Raw genomic sequence first — 24,053 nt, 5'->3', positions numbered from 1 at the left:
TGCCGTACAAAAATATATGACCAAAATTTACCGAGTCTACCTGTACTTTTGAATTCTCATCTGCACTCAGTTGGACAGCTTACAAGTGACGGCATAGTGATGAATCTTATTATTTTATGCTCTTCTATCGTTCTAGATATGTCCCCTGGTGGTTCAATTGACCCGTATTTTTTTCCTATGCGGGCTTGTAGTCTATCACGCCCCACACTGCACTCAGCCACTCAGTCGGTTTAATGCGATGACTGCGTTCATGTCTTGTTTACTACTTATAGAGGAGTAGTAATAACACTAATGTAAAGTAGAAAGTTGTACACACACAGAAAAATAAATATAAATAAAATAGTTGTCTCCTGTGGTTGTATAAAAATCCACAGCGTAATCAATAGATAACAATGTTGTGTTGTGTAGCCTTTATTGACTGTCAATAATTGTCAACTGTTATTTCATATGTCATTTGTCATTTGTCAATGTTTCATTCGTATTTCGTTTTTAGTGCAAAATGGCTCCGACTCGGAGTATTATTGGTTTTTTAAATCCAAAAACCTTTAGCACTGTGTTAAATAGGAATTTGTCTAAAACTTCGTGTCGCTTTGTTCATAAATGCAATAATTGTAATAACTTTTTAGGGCGTCCTGTTGCAACTTTAGGAAATAAAAATTTGAAGTGTGAGTTTTACATGCTGACATTACATCACCGGCGTAATTTTACAAATAATCGCTTATTTGTTTATTATATTTAAATAATAAGTTATAATTTAAAAGCTTGCTATAAGTGTTTATGTAGCACAACTCGTATTATAACCTCGTAAGTATTTCTCACTCATAACCTCTAATTTTATCAGATAATGAAATAAGCTCGCAACATCGATTGATACATACAACCAGCAGCCTAGACGCTAGAGCTGATTACTATAAAGTATTGGGTGTGTCTAAAAATGCTTCAGCGAAGGATATAAAGAAGGCATATTATCAACTTGCCAAGAAATATCATCCTGATGCAAATAAGTCAGATCCGGATGCTCCGAAAAAGTTCCAGGAGGTTTCTGAAGCATATGAGGTTAGTTTATTGCGATATTTCTCTAAGAATATGCTGCTTTAGTGTTAGATTTCAGACTTCTCAATCAGTATATACAAAATGTTAAAAAATTAATCTGATATAAAATTTACTTAATATGACTACTGTATTTGACATAATATATCTAATATATAAAAATCAATGCCACTTTTCGTTGTAATTCCATAACTCGAGAACGGCTGAACCGATTTCGATAATTCTTTTTTTATTATATTCCTTGAAGTACGAGGATGGTTCTTATGTAGAGAAAACGTTAATATGTACCACGGGCGAAGCCGGGGCGGACCGCTAGTATTGTATATATATTATTACTGTATTTGACATAGGTATATATTGTAATTAAAAGGTTTATATTTATCTGAATAAAGTCGTTTACAATCAACCTGAAGAAATTCGCTGAATATGATTTCTGTAGTATTTGATAATGTTAATAATATTTTCTCATGTATTTTTATATAATTTCCATCACATTACAGATTCTATCGGATGAGAATAAACGTAAGCAATATGACACATACGGAACCACATCAGACCAGATGGGAGATATGGGAGGGCCAGGAGGTACCGATGGCTTCACGCACCAATGGCAGTACAAATCTACAATTGACCCTGAGGAGTTGTTCCGTAAGATCTTTGGAGACGCTGGTTTCAAAAGCGAGGCCTTCGGCGACTTTGCTGAGAGCAAGTTTGGATATGGCGCTGCTCAAGAAGTTAGTAATCACTTTACATAAAAGCTTTACAGTAATCTATAAAAGTAATTTTTTTAATAAGTAAAAAAAATGTAAATGGCAAAGGAATTTGATTATCAAATAATATCTATTAACAACAGATTTTGAGGGGTTTTTTTAATAAAACTCAAACTCAAACTCCAACATTTATTTATTCAATTAGACTTCTTCTAGAAGCACTTTTGAACTGTCATTACATATTTTTAACATTTACCACCGATTCGGAAAGCAGTATCTACGGAGAAGAACAGGCAAGAAACTCCATAGATAGAATTCAATGAGTTATTCAAGAGGAAGGTTTTAGTATATATGTATAATTTATTTATAAGTTTTTAGACAAATTTATTTCATTTCATTTTAAAGAAGGCGAAGCCGCAGGTGGAAAGCTATTACAATACAACAGTGATACTTCATAAGTCACAACATTCAGAGGTTTCTTTCCATAGGTTTCTTCTCATTTCATTGTTAATTAACAATTTTATTATATTTCAGGTGATAATAAACCTGCGTTTCACAGAAGCAGCGAGGGGTGTGAACAAAGATATAAACATTAATGTGGTGGACATTTGTCCGAAATGCCAAGGCTCAAGGTGTGAACTCGGCACTAAGGCTATCAAATGCACATACTGCAATGGCACAGGCATGGAGACATTTTCAAGAGGTACTGCTTTTGTTTATAATTAGATTTGAATTATTCAGTATAATTTTAATGGTTCTTTAGATTGAAATGAGTTAGCTGTTAGTAAATTAATTTAGTAAATAGTCCATCTCTATAAACTAAGGTAATGGGCAAATAGCTTTGATTAAAAATAATATTGGAGAAGTTGAATAAAAAATTGAATAAGAATATAAATAAAGAATAAATAATTTTTATTTTTATTAGGAACATTGATACACAAGACATAAATAACAAAATTAAATAAAAAAAAATCCAATTTTTATATGTAATTGAAACACCATAAAAGATCATTCAATCAAATCAAAATAATGTGCCTGGCATTGGTATTTTAAATGAAAATATATTATAAAGAATAATGTTTTTTTTATTTACCATTCCGTTTATAAATGATACAATTTCAGGACCTTTTGTAATGAGGTCGACGTGTCGGCACTGCCACGGAACTAGGATGCTCATCAAATTCCCCTGTGTGGAGTGTGAAGGAAAAGGTTCTAGTGTAAGTTTATATAAGATATTTTAGTTTTGAATGAAATGTTTTAATAGTTTTAATTGCGACTTTCATATTAGATGATTCACTCACTTTTGTTTTATGCAGCTATAAAATATTTAGTGCTAAATAAACTTTGAAGCTTTAGTTATATCTAGTTCAAAAGAAAATTACTAGATCAATTTTGTATAAATAATTAAAACAACATTCGGTACATTTCCTATTGTAGCAATAAATTAATATATTAATATGATAAAGCTGAAGGGTTTCTTCGTTTGTTTGAACGCACTAATCTCAGGAACTACTGGTCTGATTTGAATAATTCTTTCGGTGTTAGACGGTCCATTTATCGAGGAAGGATGATATAGGCTATATATCATCACGCTGCACTAACACCAGCAGTTGCCCGCGTGGCTTCGCTCCTGTTGGTGAAACTGCAGGGCAAAGCTAGTCTCAAAGTAGTATAATAAGCAAGAGGTAGTAATTAGTTATACATATGATATTATTTATTATTTGCAGGTGCAAAGAAAGAAGATAACCGTGCCTGTACCGGCCGGCGTGGAGGACGGACAAACGGTTCGCATGTCTGTCGGGAGCAATGAAATATTCGTCACCTTCAAAGTTGAGAGTTCTAGCTACTTCCGTAGAGATGGGCCTGATGTGCATACGGATTGTACAGTAAGTATTTTATATTACTTCTTTCGTTTTGTAATTAATTTCCTTGGTTTTGGAGAATGTCAGTTAATACGTTGTAATATATGTGATCCCAATACGATTAAACTACTTACACACTTATTAATATTTATTTATTTATTTATTTATTTAGCCTTTTTGACTGGGTGAGAATGGTTTTTCTACTATTTTTTGGCTATAATGTTTTCATCGCTAAAGTATATCTCTCAACTCAGTGTGCCTTCTGGCAAAGGCCTCCTCCAGTAATTTCCATTGCTTCCGGTCTTTGGCGACTCTCCTCCATTTGGGTCCTGCGGTAAGTTTAAGCTCATCTTCCCAGCGACTTCTCTTGCCATCCCTTGGATACCAGTTGGTGACAATTTGGCTCCATTTGGCTCCATTTTTCTTGTCTAGATCTCAACATATGGCCGGTCCATCTCCATTTTTGGAGGTCTATTCTTTCCAGGATATCGGTAAGTTTTGTTTTCGCTCTTAATTGCAGGTTACTTATTCGATCTTGCCTTTTGGTTCTTGTCAAGCTCCGTTCCATGCTTCTCTGGCACTTTGCTAATTTATCTCGATGGTATTTAGTAAGGGACGATGTTTCGCAGCCGTAGGTGATGCATGGAAGGATACAGGTGTTCAAGACTTTCCGTTTTATTGCCATGCTGTGATCTTTTGATTTTACAATTTCCTTTAGAGACCAAAATCTTTTCCATCCATTGGCAATCCTCTTATTTAGTTCTCTGGTTGTTTGGTCTCTAGTGGAGATTATCTGACCCAAGTAGCAATAATCATCGACATATTCTATTTGTTGATCTTCGATTATGATGGGATCCATTACTGAGTTGGTCATCAGTTTCGTTTTTGTAATGTTCATCTTTAAACCCACTTTCGAGCTCTCTTTATTTAGAGATTTGATCATCTTCCCTAGTGTCTTTGGATTTTCTTCCAGTAGAATAAGATCATCCGCAAATCTTAAATGGTTTAGTTTTCTTCCAGCTACGTTGAGGCCCAGATGCTCCCAGTCCAGATTACGAAAGACGTTCTCCAAGACTGCTGAGAACAACTTAGGCGACATTGGGTCACCCTGTCTTACTCCTCTCTTGATCCTGAATTCTTTACCCAAGGCTTCCAATTGTATTCTTGCTTTGCTGTTTGTATATATATTCTTAATAATGTTAATATACGTAGCAGGTATACCTTGCCTTCCTAATCTCTCCCATATTGCTTTATGACTAATGCAATCAAAACTTATTAATATAATAATTTCTATATTTTCAGATTTCCGTATCTCAAGCAATTTTGGGTGGCACTGTAAGGATACAAGGATTGTATGAAGATCATACATTGCAGGTATTTAATTAATATTCATTACATTATTAAGCTATTGCATAGCTTCTATCGCGGGCCTTGAGCGAAGGGGCCGAATCGAGAAATTCCGTAACGAAAAAACCTCACGCTCCCCACTCCGACGGGCGGAGGAAGGGCTGTGGCTTGAAGGCATAGCATGCAATAGCGCAACCGCCCCAGTCCCCAAGTGACACACGCAGGGTCGGATCTACCCATGGGCCAGCTATGGGCTGCAGCCCAGGGCCCCGAGGTTACAAGGGCCCCCTTGACCGCGCTAAAAACAATACCTAGGCGACAATTAAATTTTTTTTAACATTATTAACAGTTTCACTCAAAACTCACGTTAAAATTGAACACTCAATTTGATACATAAAATCGCTAATTTTGTATTTTAACAGATTGTACCTGGCACATCTTCGCACAGTACAATTCGCCTGTCTCGGAAAGGTATGAAGAGAGTCAGTCAGCATGGTTATGGAGATCATTATGTACACGTTAAGATACAGGTAATAGTTGTTTCTTGTTCACGATAATTACTAAAATGTTGTACTTTAAATAAATTTTTACTATAATAAATTTCATTCAATTTAATATCACAAATGTAGCATAAAGAAGAAGGAAACAAATAAGCAATAATAACAGAAGTAATTTATATGATTTTTTGCCCTTATTTAATATCTTCATAACAATCACTTCAAAAATCTAATTCGCATATTAAAATTGCTAGACATCTACGTTAAGGTTCAATTTTGTTTGTAGTCTTTGAGACATTTTATTACCATTACAGGTTCCAAAAACGTTGAGCGATAAGCAAAAAGCGCTCATGTATGCATTTGCAGAGCTCGAAGAGGACACCCCAGGACAAATACATGGAGTCTCTTTTGATAGAGATGGTAAGAAATAATTAATTATGAATATTTTGTTGCTTTTTTTCGTTATTTCAGTAGTTAAGTTCTTATGCTGGTAAGGGTTGAAGAATGTTATTTATTATTTCGGCTTGTAAATGCACTCAAATAAAAAAGCAAAGCAAAGCAAAGGATTCATCAATAATTAACTTTTTACGATTCTGCTTGCTATTTTTTTTTAATTTGTTACTCCTCAAATCCCATAAAAATAATTCTCAACTCAAGAAAAATCCATGCGTAATTTATGTTGCAGAAAGTACAAAATCTAGCGGTAGTACAGAGAGCAATACAGATTCACAAAATATACACCCTTCGAACAAAGAGGATACGAAACGTAGCGATAAAGCTCAATGGACTTTCATAGATAGTATGATAGATGCGTTTTATAGGAATCGATCTACTTTTGCATTAGGGTTCGCTCTGTCTACCACATTGGTTATATATCTTTTAACTATGGATCCGAGTAGGGAATTTGAAATAACAGATTATATACCTAGCAAGGATCAGCCTCTGGATGTGCCTCTTGGATATCAAAAGGCGATACAAAGGCAGAAGGAACAACAACCTGAGTTGTATGAGGCTTAGAAATTATGTTGTGACTGTTTAAAAGGGCATTTAGCTGGGCTATTATTTTTGAAAGTTTAACAAATTGTTAAGATGTAGGATGAATATCTTATTTAAATGTATTTTAGAATCTAACGCGCTTACCAGAAATATGATAGACAGAATTTGTAGATATGAGATAGTATATTATAATAATAAGGTAAATGGATGGTCTAATTTTATAAAAGCTTTATGAACATTCAATTATGTCAAAACAATTACATTACCTATTTAATATCTCAGGCCCCGGAACGACAGACGCAATAGAAAATCTATTGTGTCGTGGACCGATCGGGCCGCTTGGGGCTCAATGGGTTAAAAATAACGCTTTTTTGTTAGATATTTCTATGAAGATTTTTCCTTACCTCTTTATATATATTATAATGGGATGTATAGACTTTCGATTTATATATTAAACCGATAAAAAAATAAATAACATTTTTTTTTGACTTGCTTAAAATTTGACCATCCATTTTGCTGTTTAGGTATTCAAAAGATATAGTATGATGGTTGTTAACTATTTATTGTAAATAATTCTATGAATACACGATATATTGAAATATTTGTTGTTTTATTTGTTTTCAATCTCCTGTTCCCGCCATCATGCTATATTCTTTTTATTTTATCATTCATTCGAAGCTTTATTAATGAAAAATACTCTCGTAGGTAAAGAGGCTTAACGAACGAGAAGTGTTTTGTAAGTTTTAAATTAGTTGAAATCCTCTAATAGTTGAATAACTAGTATTTTTATTTTGTGTTGAATATTAACCTATTTATAATGTAGCATGATGGTGAATGTCCCTAAGTCGTTAAAAAATAGTTTCTAAAGAAAAGCGTTTTAAAACGCTCGTTTTCTTTTCATAAATTCTAAATGTGTCATGTTAATCGTAAATATCAGATAATCGAGAATTTTGGTGTATCTTCGTTAGTTCGCGTTTTAGTATAACACGTTCAAAGTGTATTAAAATTTCTCCTGTGGCGAGATATCATATAATCGTATGTAGACATGAGAATTGCCGTGTAATATTTCTAAGATACCAATTAAGGTTATTGTTACATATTTAAAAACAGTATCTTTAAATAATTTATGGTAAGTAATTTCGCAAGTCTGTAGTTTGGAATCTGTTAGAAAAGTAGCTGTAGGTATTTTAAAATTAAAACTCCCAATACAAAAAAAAAAAAAAAAAGATTTTAAGATTCACAATTCTTTGACGTCTGGTAGTAATTTTTAAATAAAAACGTTTTAAAATATGACATCAGTAAGCGCCAGATGTCAATTTGACACTACAGACTATAAAAATATATTATATACTTCATGAATAATTATTACAGGCAAGAAAATTTCTGTATCCGAGCCTCAGAATCTAGTGGATGCGGTGAAAGAAGCGATCAAGGAAAAGAAAAGCATCGAAGGTGCGACGGAAGACGATTTGAAAGAATCTAAACGCAGCAAGGGTTAAATTGATATAAGGCTGCGTTCAGACTGCGAATATAATATAAACTGTTTAGGGAAATAATATTCAGGCTTTGCGATAACGCGTGCTTGCATATTCTATGAGACGTATTTGATACAAACTTTTTAAATTGCTGGAATTTATTTGAGAGTTGTTATTTGTCAAAATACAATTAAAGAAGGATTTTATACTTTCCTTTTTCTTGGTATAGCGTGTCAGATTTTTATTATTATTATATTAATTGAAAAATTTCTGAATTGCTATGAATATAATAAATACCCTGATTTGACTGATTACTCTAGACTTGAAAGCAAAACCTCGAGTCGAATGTTATGTGGTCTGGACGTAGTTAATGCATTGTTATAAGAGCTATTATTGTTTAGCAATTAAATCCACTAGTAGAAGAATTAATTCACGTTTGGGTATTTTATTTGAAAATTGAAAATATATTGACTCTCCTCTAATTTTCCTCTTATTCTGTGATATGATAGATAATAGCTCAAATCTAGTTTTGTTATTGAAATAAAGCGAATCTGTTCTGTTGAATATGAAAGGTAGTTTCAATGTGTCTATAGAATTATAGTTTCATTTATTATGTATATGTATTAAAAAACCAATGAACGCTGTAAATAGCAGTTGACTAGTTTGTAGGAAGTATTAAATAAATACAAGTGATATGTTCTTTTATTTCAAACTACCCTTTTATTCCAATATTTAAATGCAAAAGTTACTGCATAACTTGAGGGATCATCGGCTCGATGTTCAGAACACTCTGGCCTTTTAAAAGTCATTGGAATATTTGTGTATTTGTTTCGGCTCATATCTAAAACTAGACCGATTTGGAAGAAAATCCCACAAGCAGCAATAGTTGATGTAAAATATCATCATCATCATCATCATCAGCCCATATACGTTCCCACTGCTGGGACACGGGCCTCCTATGAGGGTACAGGCCATAATCCACCGCGCTGGCCAAGTGCGTGTTGGCGGATGACACATGTCGTCGAACTAAGATGTAAAATATGCTAACATATAATTAATTAAATGACTGATCGTCATACTGATACACCGCTTCCAAAACCAAATAATAGGTGCTGCACTTAATTACAGGGATAATTAATAAAAAGTCATAAGAATCTTTATCGTTTTATATCATTTTCACATTCCACACATTTCTCTGTGACGAAGAGTCTATAATCGCGCGCAAAATCGTCTATGGTGGTGCTACTGCAACGTCGAAGTGTTGCCAAAGTGCAAGCTAACAGCCACATGGCGCCCTCTATGTATAACCCGTAGAAAACTCGCACGTAGCTCTCGACCTGAAAATATTTACTGTTGTAAATAGGTATAAGTGAAGGTTATATTTTTTGGATGTTTGGAATAAATTAACCTAAAAACGTCTTGGCCGATTTTGAAGATTGTTTTAGCCGATTTGATGCCATTATAATTTCAGTTTACACAAGTACAAATCGTTATTTTCAACTAATCGGTCAAATACATAATCGAGTAGTTTTGCATACAATAAAATATGTACTGTGTATTATATTATGTACAATTTAGTAAAACAATGGGTACCTACCTATAGAATTTAGAAATATGTTTCTTTCTATAATAGAAACCGTTCACAAAGGGTTTAATATACCTAATATAAACCTGCAAATTTTATGTTTTTGTAAAGATATAGGTAGGTATTATTAGGTAGGATTATTAATGAAAACTTACATGTTCCAATCCTCCAGTTGTCGTAAACTCCAAGGGAAACATAATAGTTTCCAATACATTCTTGTTGCGAAGTAATCCAAAGGCAACTACTCCGAGGGCATAATACATCAAGATTATAAAAGGCAGGCCGCGTCCCACGCAAAATATATTAAGGCAGCCCTGGATAATAATTATATTATATGAATATTATTTATTATTTGTTAAAGTAAGTAAATGTTTTTTTTTATTGACGAGACGATTCTGAATTCTGTGTGCAGCGACTATTTGAAACATACAATGGAAGCTACAGACATAATATTATATCAAATGGCATTGTGGCAAGTTGAAATGTAGTGTTGGGTGACGACATATTATAATGTATTTCGGAGCGCTTTCTTTTCGCATGTAAAGCTTTGGTAATTTTGTAAATATAGATAGTATATCTATTAAATATAACTTTTCTACTGCATAAATGTTCGATTACTTAAAATAACTGTTAGTAATAACTTTAAAGTAGCTATAAATTATAATGTTACGTACCTTCACATTTTTACGAATAAAACTATTTCTCGACGGTTTAAATGCTCCCGAATGTCTGCTACAGTTCGAGCTTTCTTGGTGCATGGAAATAAAATGATATTATTTTACATATAGATAAATAATGTTAGTAAATAATTGTTGTATGAATTAAGTACATAATATATACATTAATCAACATTTTTCACATAAAAAAATTGTTTTCGAGTAAAGTCAGATGTAAACAATAGCGCAATTAGGTAGGTAGGTACCTTAATTACCTACTCGAGACTAGAAAAGTTGTACCTAATGCCATTAATTGCATAGTATTAAAATATATTTTCCTATGTCTGATAGATCTATGTATACGTATAGACTTCAATATATCTCACAGGCGCTGTAGTTTATCGGACAATTAATAGCTTTATCAACACAACACCCTAATACCTATCAATCACTGGTCGAGGATTGTCGGCTCGATAGAATATATCTTTCGTGATTCTTCTTATACTTAGGTATATAAATATATTCTTTGACTATAGGTCTAATATTATGTAAGTATTATAATATGTTTATCACTTTAAAAAAAGCCTATACCTAACAAATACACAATAGTTAAGTAGATAACTAGTTGTTGGATAAACTAATTTCCCTTTGATATTTAATGAGCCATTTTCGAGTGGTTTTGACAGTAATAATGGCAATGGTCGAATTAATTTGCATCATTAATTATGCCGTGTTTGTTTGTGTGCTAAATGATTAATTTAAATGGTGAAATTGCAGTATTGTTATAAGATCATCTTGTTGAAAACACAAAATGACAAATAGAGTTTTGCTTCCCCATCATATTTAATAATTATGTAGATTAGATACAAATTTATAGTTATAGGTATGAATCTAAGTATAGGGTTAAATATAACTTGTACTAAAATAGATATTATTAGAATAATTTTGTACTGTTTTATGTATAAAAGTCAATTTCATAATTAACTATTTATTAGTAGCAGGATATCTCTCAAGTGACCTTACAATTCACGCTTTTAAAAAGCGTTCATGTATATTTAATTAAAAACAGCTAGAAGCCACAATAAACAAGTGAAACAGAGGCCAAAAAGCAAACAAAACTACACAGTTAGTGAAACGCTGATAAGAGCATTAGCATTTATTGCCGACCCTTCCGCTAAATATTGCTCTGCGGTGCTATTTCACACCTCGTTTAGAGGCAGAGTTGAACACTCACTTTAAAGGTTAGATAGTTTATTTTGAGGAATTTAATTTTAACATGACGTTCGATCAATTTCGTGTGTTTCCCTGTTAATATTAATGGTAGTCTGGAAGAGATCGCTGCCTAGCGATAAGGCCGCCATTTGTACATACTTGCATCTATTTGTCTTTTTCTGTGTTTATTGTAAATCTGTATAAAGAATTATCTATCTATCTATCTATCTAAAATTATGCTATTAGGGAACTCGACAAGAAAAGACTCACTTAAGCCTATGTCACTCAAAAAAGCAACCATTAACTCTCAACGTACTTAATAATGTAGACTAGATACATACCTATATGCATTGTACTCTGTTCCAAAAAGAACAGCTCATTTAAGGTGAACGAAAAATACGAACACAAAAACATAATAGTTCGCGTATTCTAATAAGGCCAGAGAATGAGCCCGGCTCTGTCGGCTGCCAATTTTTTATGCAGAAGGGACGGTAATGCGACACTTATTCGCGCTTGCCGCATAATGACTGTACTGTCGGGGAACCACTTATTGAAAACGGGAAATGTATTATGGAGGTCCTCTTATATTTGTTTTTTAACTAATGCTTGAAGGTTGAGTAGAAAATTTGTTAGTAAATTGATAACAACGAGCTAGAGTTGCTATTAATGATTTTCTAAGCACCTATTGGGTCAATAAAATATTATCAATGTAGGTAATCCATACTTGATATTATAAATGCGAAAGTAACTCTGTCTGTCTGTCTGTTACTCAATCACGCCTTAACTACTAAAACAATTTGCTTGAAATTTGGTAAAGAGAGATTTTGATACCCGAGAAAGGACATAGGCTACTTTTTACCCCGGGATATAGGATAGGTTTTATCACGGAAATCCCACGGGAACGGGAATTACTATGCGGGTTTTTCTTTGACTGCGCGGACGAAGCCGCGGGCGGAAAACTAGTAGATAATAAATACTTAAATAATACGTCTCTACATTCATTACCTATTTATTATAGGGTGTTAGTGGGTATATTGTAGCCAACCTACCTATAAAGTTATAAACCAATTTTATTTGCATGAGTTTTAAGTTTATCTTACCTTTGATATTCTGAACATCCGATTTAGAAGAATCTATTGCAGTTTTTCTTTTGAAACTTGTTGTAAGAGATTGGATGTATGCTTCGGCGTTAATTACGAAGCACGTGCTCGCATTGACCACTGTTAAAATAATAATAATACCTACAGAGTTACAATTATTATAGTAAAATACAATAATTAAACTTTATACATTTCATATAACATGTGATTAAATCGCTTCTAACTTCAAATAAAAAAACATATTCAAATTCAAATTTTTTGTAATATTAAAATATTGAAAGTTCTTGTGTAGAATTAAAAATAATAGAGTTCGTTTGTCTTTGTTAAGGCAAACGTATAAGTTGGAATGCTACAACGTTAACTTTCGATTCAAAGCAAAAACTATTTTGTAATAATAGCGGTGATGTCCTTTATACTATAGCCAAAAATGTACTTACTAAGATATATGTGTGTTGGAATGGCAAGAGCTGCGTAAATAAGTCCAGATGTTCGTCCCCATATAGTGTGAGGGACTGGAGCGCCGAAACCTTGAAAGATATTGCTTTTAATAAGTATTATTTTATGTCTTGTTGTGTTAATGGTTGCGTCTTTTCCCATAAGTATATAGAACATATTTTTTGAATTTTTAAACTTTATAGTGTTTACAATAAATTTTGATAACCGTAAAACTTACCTGATGATGTTTGAGCCTTGAATAAATTTGAAATTTGTGTGTAGTTAAAGAAGCATGCTCTAAATAATTTTATTTTTTTATTTTTTAGGGTGCTACTGTATACATTTTTCTATTGAAAGTGATAAGCTTTAGCAAATCTGCCAGGACTTGCTATTGCTGCGCTATGTGAAGAAAGATGGTTCCGTTTCAAACAGCGAAACAAAAAAATGTACAGTTTGAACGTATCAGTAAAATTGAGCACAACGCTTTCTTTTGTTCCCATAAAAAAAAAGTATTTCAGTAAAGAAAGAAATTGTTGATTACAAAATTTTATTAGAATTAAATTGCAAAATATATTATTCACGATGTGTAGGTTCTACGTCGTGAACATAAAAGTGTTTTATCAAAAAGTTATAATATTTGATACCTCGTAATATTTTATCTTCAAACACTACGCTCTAAAACATAATAAAAGTTTGTATACCCTCTGAATACGCTTAGCAACAATGTAAAATATTTATAGCTTAGCTTATTTCAAAATAAAAGAACTGAATTGTACCATTAAGATAAAAAGAAAAAATATTTAGTATCTAACAAATCTTTAAGGTACATAAAATTATTATAATTTATGAATAATTTGTTCCTACAGTCAAAGCGTATCTACCATTAACTTTTACAGCGCTTCGTTACTTAAATACTTATACGAAAATTTTACTTACAGAAACCTAACAAGTAGCAGGTTATAAAACAAAGGGCCTTTAATTAATTCAGTAGGACGTAGGTGGTTCTCAAGCTAACAAGAATTATTAATAAAACATAGGTAGGTACTAATGTAACTTATATATGATTATTTCAGAATGGGTATTAGGTGTTCGAAAAACTAATCCATACTAATATTATAAATGCGAAAGTAACTCTGTCTGTCTGTCTGTTACTCAATCACGCCTAACTACTGAACCAATTTGCATGAAATTTGCTATAGAGATATTTTGATACCCGAGAAAGGACATAGGATAGGTTTTATCCCGGAAATCCTACGGGAACGGGTTTTTCTTTGAAAACGCGGGCGAAGCCGCGGGCGGAAAGCTAGTTTTCGTATAAATTTTAATGTATGTTTACATCAAAGCAGAAACTTTCATATTTTTTGTTATTAATATCGAATGCAAGCCTTACACTTTATTTAATGTTTATTTTATTTCATTTATAAAAGGTACCTTACAGCTTATAATACAATAAAGAGTAATTAATAATAAAGTACGCCAATAACAAGGTACACCATTATCCGAACAACGTACCTAAGTGACAAAAACAAAGAAATATAGATATAGTGTTTAAAGTACTTAAAACTATACAATGTGTGTAAAAATGTAACTATCCATTACATAAAATCAATTAATCAACGAATTTCATATCTCCCTATTCCAAAGCGTACGAATAATATCGACTTTAATCAAAACATTGGCAACACTCGCCAGTACGCAGCTGATAGGATTTCAAATATCCTTGTGGCACTTCCCGAAAAGCCAATATTAACGGTTACTAGCGAGTTCGACCAAGTGAGTTTTGGCTTAAATTTGAAACCCTCTAGCTAGAGCAAAGGGATGTAACGTCAGATGTTTGTATAGCGAACATTGAACAATCCTTTTTATTTCGTTCGACTTTTTCGGAAAGTATTTGCTTCCTCTACCAAATTTTGTAGAATCAATTTCGATACTTGATGTAGGTATATACCTCTGAGATATTACTCGTATTCGTGTAATCACTATATGAAATTATTATTGAATATTTTTAGGGTATCATTTAAGCTATCACCAATTTAATTAGTTTTGTGTTTCTTAAATTTGGGTTTGTCCTCAAAATAGTAGATCTGTCACCAAAATGTAGTCACCAAACAATGCAAAATCAGATCCACAATAAATCACCTAAAATCCTGAGATATAAGGTCTAGTACCATATAAATGTTTTTGTATGTATTATAATAAGTGTGTCCTAAAAAGTATATTTAAGCAAAATAATTTAAAGAGATCACCAATAAATCATATTATTATGTTACTAAAAGTTAAAATAAATAAATAAAGCCTTTTATTTCCCATAAAAAATTACAACATTATGATTATAAAACTAAGTCTGGAGAACTACTCATTCCTCCTGAACAGGAACCCCTGTCTGGGTAAAGGCCTCCTCCAACCTGCACCATTCGTTCCTATCCCTAGCGTATTGGATCCACTCATTTCCTGCTATGTTTATGATGTCATCAGTCCATCGTTTCGTGGGTCGTCCTTTCCGTCGTTTTCCTTGTGGTCCTTGCCACCTTGTTACTTTTAGAAGTAAAAGTTAAAATAATCAATATTTATTCTTAAAAATAATAACCACTGAATTATCAGCTCTGGTTAAATAGCTGACTAATGATTAGCATAATTGTATATAAAACACTTAATTAAAGTTAAAATAATCAATATTTATTGTTAAAAAACAATAATCACTGAATAATCAGCGCTGGTTTGGATTTCGAAGGGCGCCGCTTTTTCTTTTCTGGCCGATAAGCACATTTTTTTCTTCTGGTGGGGGGTTGGCCAGCTTTAAGCATATGGCTAATCTGTGGGCTAATCCGTATGTTTGCACATGTCAATTTTTAAAGCGCGCCAATTTGTCTCCGCCCTTTGATCATTTTTTCATTAAAATTATAAATTGATGTATTAAATTGATAACGAATACTATCAATTTATTATCTGAACGAAATAAAATGTTACTACTGTATAGGTGACAAAATATCAAATAAAAAGGAGTCGCAGTCAGGGATCGATAATCGATTTATTTGGTGACAGATCTACCATTCTGAGCACAGAACTATTATTTAAGTAACAAAACTGTTATTATAAGAACGAAATTTATATTCATGTAATGCAATATAATTTTATTGGTTATCGATCTCTTATTTTACACATATATTAACATTAATTTGATAATCCATACCTGGGAACAATTTTTGTTTATCTGAGAACGAAAATATTTCGTGGTGATAGATCTATTTATTAGGTGATACAACTTGATGACAAATATAAATTTTGGTGATAGAAAATATAGTTCCCATATTTTTATATGTAGGTACACTACGTTAGTCTTATGGAACGCTTATCAAACCCTTTTAGAAAGGGCCCTCCTTATAACTAATGCCCAGTATGTTTTGCATTGTGCAAATTCTAAACATGACCGAAGGTTTCTAACATTGAAGATTATCTTCATTTTGTACATTTAATACTACGATACTTTAATAAAATCTCTTAATATTTACCTAGAGCTGTCATGACGTATACTGCGAACAAAAAAGTCCCAGATAGGTTCCAAAATTGTCCAGGCTTTAACTTCGCTCCGTGGCCTACAGCGTCCATGGTTAATTTGCGTTCGTCTTCTATACGCCTCTCTATAGCATATCTCCATTTAGGTGACAGTGGAGTGATCTGAAATCAGAATTATGTTATGTTATTGTATTTTTAGTTTTTACTCCAGTAAGTCTTATCCAGTGGCATAGTGAAATTTACAAGTTATTAGAACTTATAAAGTAGCAAAACCCCGGAGGATTTGCTTTTATTATCTAATTAATAGTTGAGTTTTACTTACCATTAAAACTCGTATTATGTCCAGGAGCCTTATTCGAGGCCTTTAAACAATAATGAGAGAGACATCTTTGATTTCCGGCCGACATTACGTAGTTGTAGTTCCAATTATCTCCACAGAGGGCCTCGTTGTCGCGCTTCCGTGTTTACCAGAGTGACGTTTGTACAGCTAAGCTTTTAAATAATGGTTCTCGCAGTAATCAGCTCATTGAGTCTCATTATTTTTAACAATTTAATTTTATTAATTATTTAATCAAACTAACTACCAGGCAGGTCTTAATGTAAGGCCTCGAATAAGGCTCCTGGACATAATACGAGTTTTAATGGTAAGTAAAACTCAACTATTATGTCCTTACGCCGTTATTCGAGGCCTTTAAACAATAATGAGACATTGTTTGGTTTCGCCTGGTAAACAAGACGCCAATGTGATTATTTACAAAAAATAAATTAATATAATCATTTCAATTTATTATTGTGATAAGGGCTCAAACAGAGCACATAAAGAATTATTCTGATTATTAACCGGTCTCACTTCTTTTCTATAATATTTTTTGAAGGTATTTTGTGACCTCCAATTTCCCCTTGCAAGAATTTTATCTATAGATTCATTGTCTAACCAGCTCCTAGAGGCAACAGCTGATCGAACGCTACCAGGAGCAGCTTCAACACCCGCCTCTCTCAAAGCAGATTTCACCCAACCAGCTATTACAGTTCTAGAAGCGGCTTTCGCCTTGCCACAAACGGTTACAAATAAATTATCTACGCTAGCCAAGTTACGCCTATCCATGCCCAGATCTAATAACTTTCTAATCCAAAATACGGGGTCGATATTACAGTTACTTGCGTTTGACAATAACTTCCAACCTGATTGAACATATGAATCCGAGTCAGTCTTAGATCCATGTTTGGGCCAAAAAACTATAGAATTTTCTACGGTACTATCTACATAAAAGCCTTCTGCAACACTCAAAAGTGTCAAGTCATGTATTCTACGACCTGAACACAATAATAATATAATGGCACAACGGCGTGAAATTTCCCACAAGTTACTACTATTCTGCACATTATGATTAGTTAACCATGATATCAAAATGGAAGTATCCCAAATGTTACCCGCGCGCAATTTTGGGCTAGTATTTGCTATAGCTTTTAATATCTGTTTTACTAAAATATTCGAACTTAACTTAGAATTGTCCTCCGTTTTACATAAAGTGGACACGACTGATTTATGAACTAAAATTGTCCTATATGCAAGTTTTTCGACTAAATGTAAATCAGCTAAATATTTGGCTAAATCAGATCCTGTTGGATTCTTAATGTCGACATTGTGTTTTAAACACCAATTTATCCACCGTTCCCAAGCAGGTTTATACGTTTTAAGAGTAGAGCCTCGCCATCCTGACCGTAAGAGCGATTTTTGCTGGCTTGACCATGTTTCTAATGCTTGCGTCCACCCCCACATTTCCAAATTTCGAGAACCATATTCTTTACCTTTGGTGGAGGGAGGCCCGTGGTCAGATCTATTAGTTTGGTCTCCAGGTGGCGGACGGTGAAGGGTGGAGCTATCGCTCGCGACTTCAGATCTGCTCTCCAAAATGCCCGCGGCCACCTCGGTGCTACTATTAGGTACATACCTTTCGCTCGATTGAGATGCATCAAAACTCGGGGCAGGACACTCGGAGGAGGAAATACCCACGCTAACCTGAAGGTCCACTCCCAAGCAAACGCATTGTGTTTCCATGCTTGTCGATCCCGTTGGTCTAGACTCACATATTTGGGTACCACATGAGCTCGTGTTGAAGTGAACAGATCTACATCTGATAGATCCCATTTCGCAAACACTAGATCTGTCGTTGAAGGTAGTAAATGCCATTCCGCGGGGGACATGTTCCGCGATAGGCGATCTGCTTCCATATTGTAACTGCCTGGAATGTGGTGAGGAATCAAATGTATGTCGAAAATGTCTAACAGATGGTAAACTTCGTAAGTTAGTTTCATCAGTTCCGCCGACCGACAACCCCCTTCGTTTTTCAAGTAGGCTACAACGGCTTTGTTGTCGCACTGTAGAAGAACTGACGAATGAATCAGAGAGGGACCCACTTCCCTTAAACATTTGACAACAGTGAGCATTTCCTTTTGGTTCGAATGAAGTAAGCTTTCTGCGCCCACCCATTCTCCCTTCATATGAATACCATTTAGCTCGGCCCCCCAACCCGAATCCGCCGCGTCCGTTGTTAAGAAATGTGTGGTTGAGGGAGGATGAATTCGAGAGAACTTCTCGCAATTTACTAACCACCACTTGAGCTCCTTGACTACCTGTTGCGGCAGATGAAACGACGTTCGGTCTTGGTGTTTCAGCAGTCTGTTTGAAAGTGTTAAAAGACAACGGAAATTGAGCCGGCCCTGGGGTATTACGAGACGGGCAAAGTTTAGAAAGCCTGCAGTACTCTGAGCCTCTTTCAAAGTTATGACCTGACTCTTCAATAGATGTGAAATATTTACCTTTATTTTCCGGATTTTGTTTTGTGGTAAACTCTTCCTGTTCTGCCACGTGTCCCATACTATACCCAGGTATTCTAAAGAGGTCTGAGGTGAGAGTATAGATTTGTTGGTGTTTACCTTCCAGCCCAGCTCCTGTAGACTTTTTAGCACGAACTCCACTTGGTTGACGAGCTTGGCTCTGTCCTGGCACACAATTAAAAAATCGTCGAGGAAAACAATGATTCGAATACCTTTTTCGCGCAGAAATTCCGCTGTCCAGTTCGTCAGGGACGCAAAAACCTTGGGTGCTGTTGCGAGCCCAAATGGTAAACAGGTCATCTGTAACATCTGGCCCTTGTACATCAACCTCAGAAAGCAGCGATGACTCACGGCCACGGGCACGTGACAGTACGCTTGGGTGAGATCGATTTTTACCATGAAATCGTGCGGCTGTAGAAAGTCTGGAACTCGATGTACCGAAATTAGTCGGAATTTCGTTATTTTGACATACTGATTCAGTCTTTTTAAATTGAAAATTGGACGCATTGAACCGTCGCTTTTTGGTGTTAGAAAGAGGGTAGATAAAAAACTGGGCGTTTCGGGGGCATGCTGTAAAATATTTTCGGTTAGCATATTGTTTATTGCCAAATCCATCTCGACAGATGGAACAGTTTGATAGTGGACCTTGGTATGGCGCGGCATGACCAAGGGCGGTTTCGCTTGAAAAGGAATTTTGTAACCTGTTATTATTTTTAGCAGTGCTTCTGGAGCACCCCTCTCTTTCCAAATACTCACAAACTCCGTTAACCTGCCCCCCCGAAACGTCTGTAAATAGTCAAAATCTTTTATCACCTTTGCCTCTTGGACGCGAGGCACTAGTACTGTTAGATTGCGGTCGGTTAAAACGCATTTGTTTAGATTGTGATCTAAATTGAGGTCGAAATAAACGCTCATTAAAGTCATAATTAGGACGCACTCCTTTGGGAGGTGCATAATGTCTAAAACTATTATTATAATTGAACGCAAACGGTGCAAAGGGACGACCGGTTTGGTTCTGAATAAACGTACTAGGTCCAGGTTGCGCAGCCTGGGACCCAGAAATAGCTCGCTTTTCTTGCGCAGAAAAGGAGGATTTATTTTGCGAAAAAATTTTATTTATACCGCCATTTATTTTTAAAAATTCAGAAAATGCTTCCTTTTCAAAAATATATTCACAAGAAGGCGGAATCTTTTTTAAACTAACCCTTAAAAACTTATCTTTTACCAAGTTTAAGAAAAAATCCCTTCTTTGTTCAACAATATCCGCTCGCCGACCGCATACTAATTGTAAGCAATCAAGAGAAATTTTTTGAAAACTGCCCGAAAATGTCTCTTTAATTTTAGAAAGCAAAGATTCTTTATTTATTTCCTCACTGTCATTAGTCCATTGTAATAATTCCGATACGCCCTTTTTTAACGCATCGCTTTGCATAATTAACGCATGAGTAATAGCACTTAACGACTTTTCAGTTGCAATTAAATTATTAGATTTTTCGAATTGTTTAATTTCATCGTTTACTTCAAGATCAACAAATCCCGGACGAGCGTTATACAATTTTTGAATATCGGCATAACGTACGTTTGTCCAATTCTCCGAATTAAAATGTTGAAGAGAATTTAATAATTGCAAATGTTCAGTTGAAGTATTTGCTACGGTTGGCTCTTTTAAATTTGTGGTCAAATCGAAGTTAAAAGAAACGCTCGGCTCGACAGCCGGTTCGCTTACATGATCACAATTATCTAGATTAATTCCATCAGAACAATAACTATACCCCGGCGGGTAGTAGCCAAAACAAGAGGAGAAATTCGCAAGAAAATGCTGTATTTCACTGACCTGATTTGAAAGTAATGACAAACTTTCATTTTCCTTACGTGTTTTCTTGTTCTTACTAGGTTTGCTGCTTTTTCGTTTTCTTTTAACCGTCTTTTTAGGTGAACGTACGACCTCCTCTTCATCCGACGATAACGACGACAAAGAATCGCTGGATACCAAATTATCATTTGGCATCTTCTCACTACTTCCGTCACTCATTTTAAATACACTTTACACGACAACTTCTATTTAAATTTTAAACTGTTACTAATTTTAGTATTTAAAATTTTTATTTGAAAAACGTTATTTTATTCAAAACGTAATATAATATAATAGGCAATAGCAAACTACAACTTTTATTCCAAAGGATAATAAACGAACGCTAACAGCGTTATCCCAAGATATACTGTCGGTACGAAAATTAAGACGCCAATGAGCTGATTACTGCGAGAACCATTATTTAAAAGCTTAGCTGTACAAACGTCACTCTGGTAAACACGGAAGCGCGACAACGAGGCCCTCTGTGGAGATAATTGGAACTACAACTACGTAATGTCGGCCGGAAATCAAAGATGTCTCTCTCATTATTGTTTAAAGGCCTCGAATAACGGCGTAAGGACATAATTTCTTATATGTTCTTTATGTTATCGATATAAAAATATAAATATTATTCATCATCTTCAAAGTTAGATCTAAAATGTTGGTATTATTGTGTTTCTAATTCATTTATTGACATTTATCCTTAATTAAGTAAATTATATTAATTATAATTATATTCAAAAAAATTTACGAATATAATTATATTCAATACGAAATTAATTATATTCAATTGAACCAATAAGAGAAGGAGAAGTACACTCACAAATAAAAAAACTTAAAAACGAGAAGAGCCCTGGACCTGATGGATTGACGAATGAGTCTCTTAAATTAGGAGCCCCTTTCTTACTGAAACACCTAACAAAACTATTTAATATGATAATAGACACTGAAACAATACCGAAACAATGGTGCTCATCTGACATAGTTTTGATATATAAAAAGGGGAATCCGCTGGAATTGAGTAACTACAGACCCATCAGCCTTCTACCTAGTGTATACAAGCTCTTCTCTTCTATTATATTAAATCGAATTGCTAATAAAATTAACCTCACACAACCAGTGGAACAGGCGGGTTTCTGTTCAGGTTTTAGTACAATCGACCATATTCATACAGTGGAACAACTAATCCAAAAATACGAAGAATATAATATGCCTCTTTACATAGCCTGCATCGATTATAGTAAAGCTTTCGACAGCATTAGCCACAATTCAATATGGAACGCACTAAGAACATCAAACGTGGAAGACAAATACATTAACATTATAAAATGCATATACTCCAACAGTACCAGTAAGGTAAAACTAGAAAGAAGAGGTGATCCTATTAGAATAGAAAGGGGAGTTAGACAAGGCGATCCTTTGTCGCCTAAACTTTTCATAGCAGTGCTGGAAAGTATATTTTCTAACTTACAGTGGGCAAAATATGGTATCAATATTGATGGACGACGCTTGACGCATCTCAGGTTTGCAGATGACATCATATTATTCTCTGAAACAGCCAAACAATTACAAGAAATGCTCCGGGAGCTAGATAAAGAAAGTGGCAAAGTAGGTTTACAGTTGAATAGAAGTAAGACAAAAATTATTACCAATAGCTTTAAAATACCTATCAACATAAATGGAGGCACGATAGAATACGTCAATAATTACATATATTTAGGGAAACAAATATCATTTAATAGAAACAATAACGAAGAAGAGGTAGAAAGAAGAATAAATATTGCATGGAAAAAGTTTTGGTCATATAAAGAAATACTAAAAGGGAACTACAGTATGAAGATAAAGAGAACGGTAATGGATACATGTATCTTGCCTAGTCTACTGTATGGTTGTCAAACATGGACCTACACTAATAAAGTAAAACAAAGATTAAATACAACACAAAGGGCAATGGAGAGAAGTATCTTAAATATAAACATTAGAAACAAAATAAGTAACACAACAATACGCCAAAAAACAAAAATTTTAGACGCACTTACCCACGCCTTGAAGTTTAAGTGGCAATGGGCAGGTCACATTTCGCGCTACACTGACAAAAGGTGGACACTGCTAACTACCAGATGGAAGGGACCAGTTTCGGGCAAAAGGAATGTTGGACGTCCATTCAAAAGGTGGTCTGATGATTTTATAGGGGTCGCGGGGAAAAATTGGATTTATAAGGGAAAAGACAGAAATCTTTGGAAGAAAATGGAGGAGGCCTTTACTCAACGAGATCCATACCTCAACTAAATAAACAATAAAACTAACACTTACTAACTAGCATAATAATATACCTACTAATAATACTAACACCATTTGAAATGTAAAATTTGAGTTATGGAATAAAGAAGGCTTTATTATTATTATTTATTTATTAAGTAAATTATACAACTTCGTCGAATCGTTTAATCCGGTAATCTATTATTAAATCGAATTTACCGAGATCCAATTCAATTTAGAACAAAACATTTGAGATAGCTAATGAAATACAGCGAACAAAGGGTGTATGGTGTACTTTGATTAAAACATCTAAAGGCGATGCGACATAGTGGTCAAAAACGAGTCTTAATCGAAAATGCTCGGATTACAAGAGATTCCAATAAATCCCGGGCTCGGTTGGACGTAAACACCAGTTTAAGTAATGGACTAACTCCTGATTAATTAGTTCCCCACAAGAAATCTCTGGGTGCTGTTCAATTTAACTAAGTAGAACGTTTTTTTGGGATGATTGAATGTTTTATTACTAGCTAGCTCTTGGCGATGCTGCGGACTTTTTATTGCTCAAGGAAGTTTCTAGTTATGGTCTCATTTAAGTATGTCGTAAAAGATACGTGCTGCGTGAAAATTTAAAGAATTAAGGATTGTTTTCATTATTAATTTTGTAGG

General features: G+C 34.2%; 2 protein-coding genes across 4 annotated transcripts; one reads left to right on the top strand and one right to left on the bottom strand.

Moving 5' to 3' along the window:
• Positions 1-471: 471 nt before the first annotated feature.
• Positions 472-8,630, top strand: LOC123701342 (protein tumorous imaginal discs, mitochondrial-like). 3 transcript variants are annotated; one of them, XM_045648775.1, is made up of 10 exons: positions 472-665; positions 842-1,056; positions 1,551-1,784; positions 2,295-2,463; positions 2,883-2,977; positions 3,488-3,646; positions 4,925-4,996; positions 5,392-5,499; positions 5,781-5,886; positions 7,834-8,630. In XM_045648775.1, exons 1-10 carry the CDS (start codon positions 500-502, stop codon positions 7,959-7,961), a joined length of 1,452 nt encoding a protein of 483 aa, XP_045504731.1. In that variant the 5' UTR covers positions 472-499; the 3' UTR covers positions 7,962-8,630. The 3 variants fall into 3 exon arrangements, with proteins under 3 accessions (XP_045504731.1, XP_045504732.1, XP_045504730.1); XM_045648776.1 differs by lacking the exon at positions 7,834-8,630 and adding an exon at positions 7,168-7,296; XM_045648774.1 differs by lacking the exon at positions 7,834-8,630 and adding an exon at positions 6,152-7,063.
• Positions 8,631-9,094: 464 nt separating this feature from the next.
• On the bottom strand, positions 9,095-20,231 carry LOC123701156. The gene is made up of 8 exons (XM_045648552.1): positions 18,201-20,231; positions 17,289-17,562; positions 16,435-16,600; positions 12,928-13,017; positions 12,491-12,610; positions 10,197-10,270; positions 9,678-9,836; positions 9,095-9,274 (listed from the first exon to the last, which is right to left on the bottom strand). The coding sequence occupies exons 1-8, from the start codon at positions 20,228-20,230 to the stop codon at positions 9,095-9,097; spliced, it is 3,093 nt and encodes a 1,030-aa protein (XP_045504508.1). The 5' UTR covers position 20,231.
• Positions 20,232-24,053: the final 3,822 nt, after the last annotated feature.

Source organism: Colias croceus, chromosome 21 (genome assembly GCF_905220415.1).
Source record: "Colias croceus chromosome 21, ilColCroc2.1".
Lineage (NCBI taxonomy): Eukaryota > Metazoa > Arthropoda > Insecta > Lepidoptera > Pieridae > Colias > Colias croceus.
This window is presented reverse-complemented; position numbering and strand designations above follow the sequence as displayed.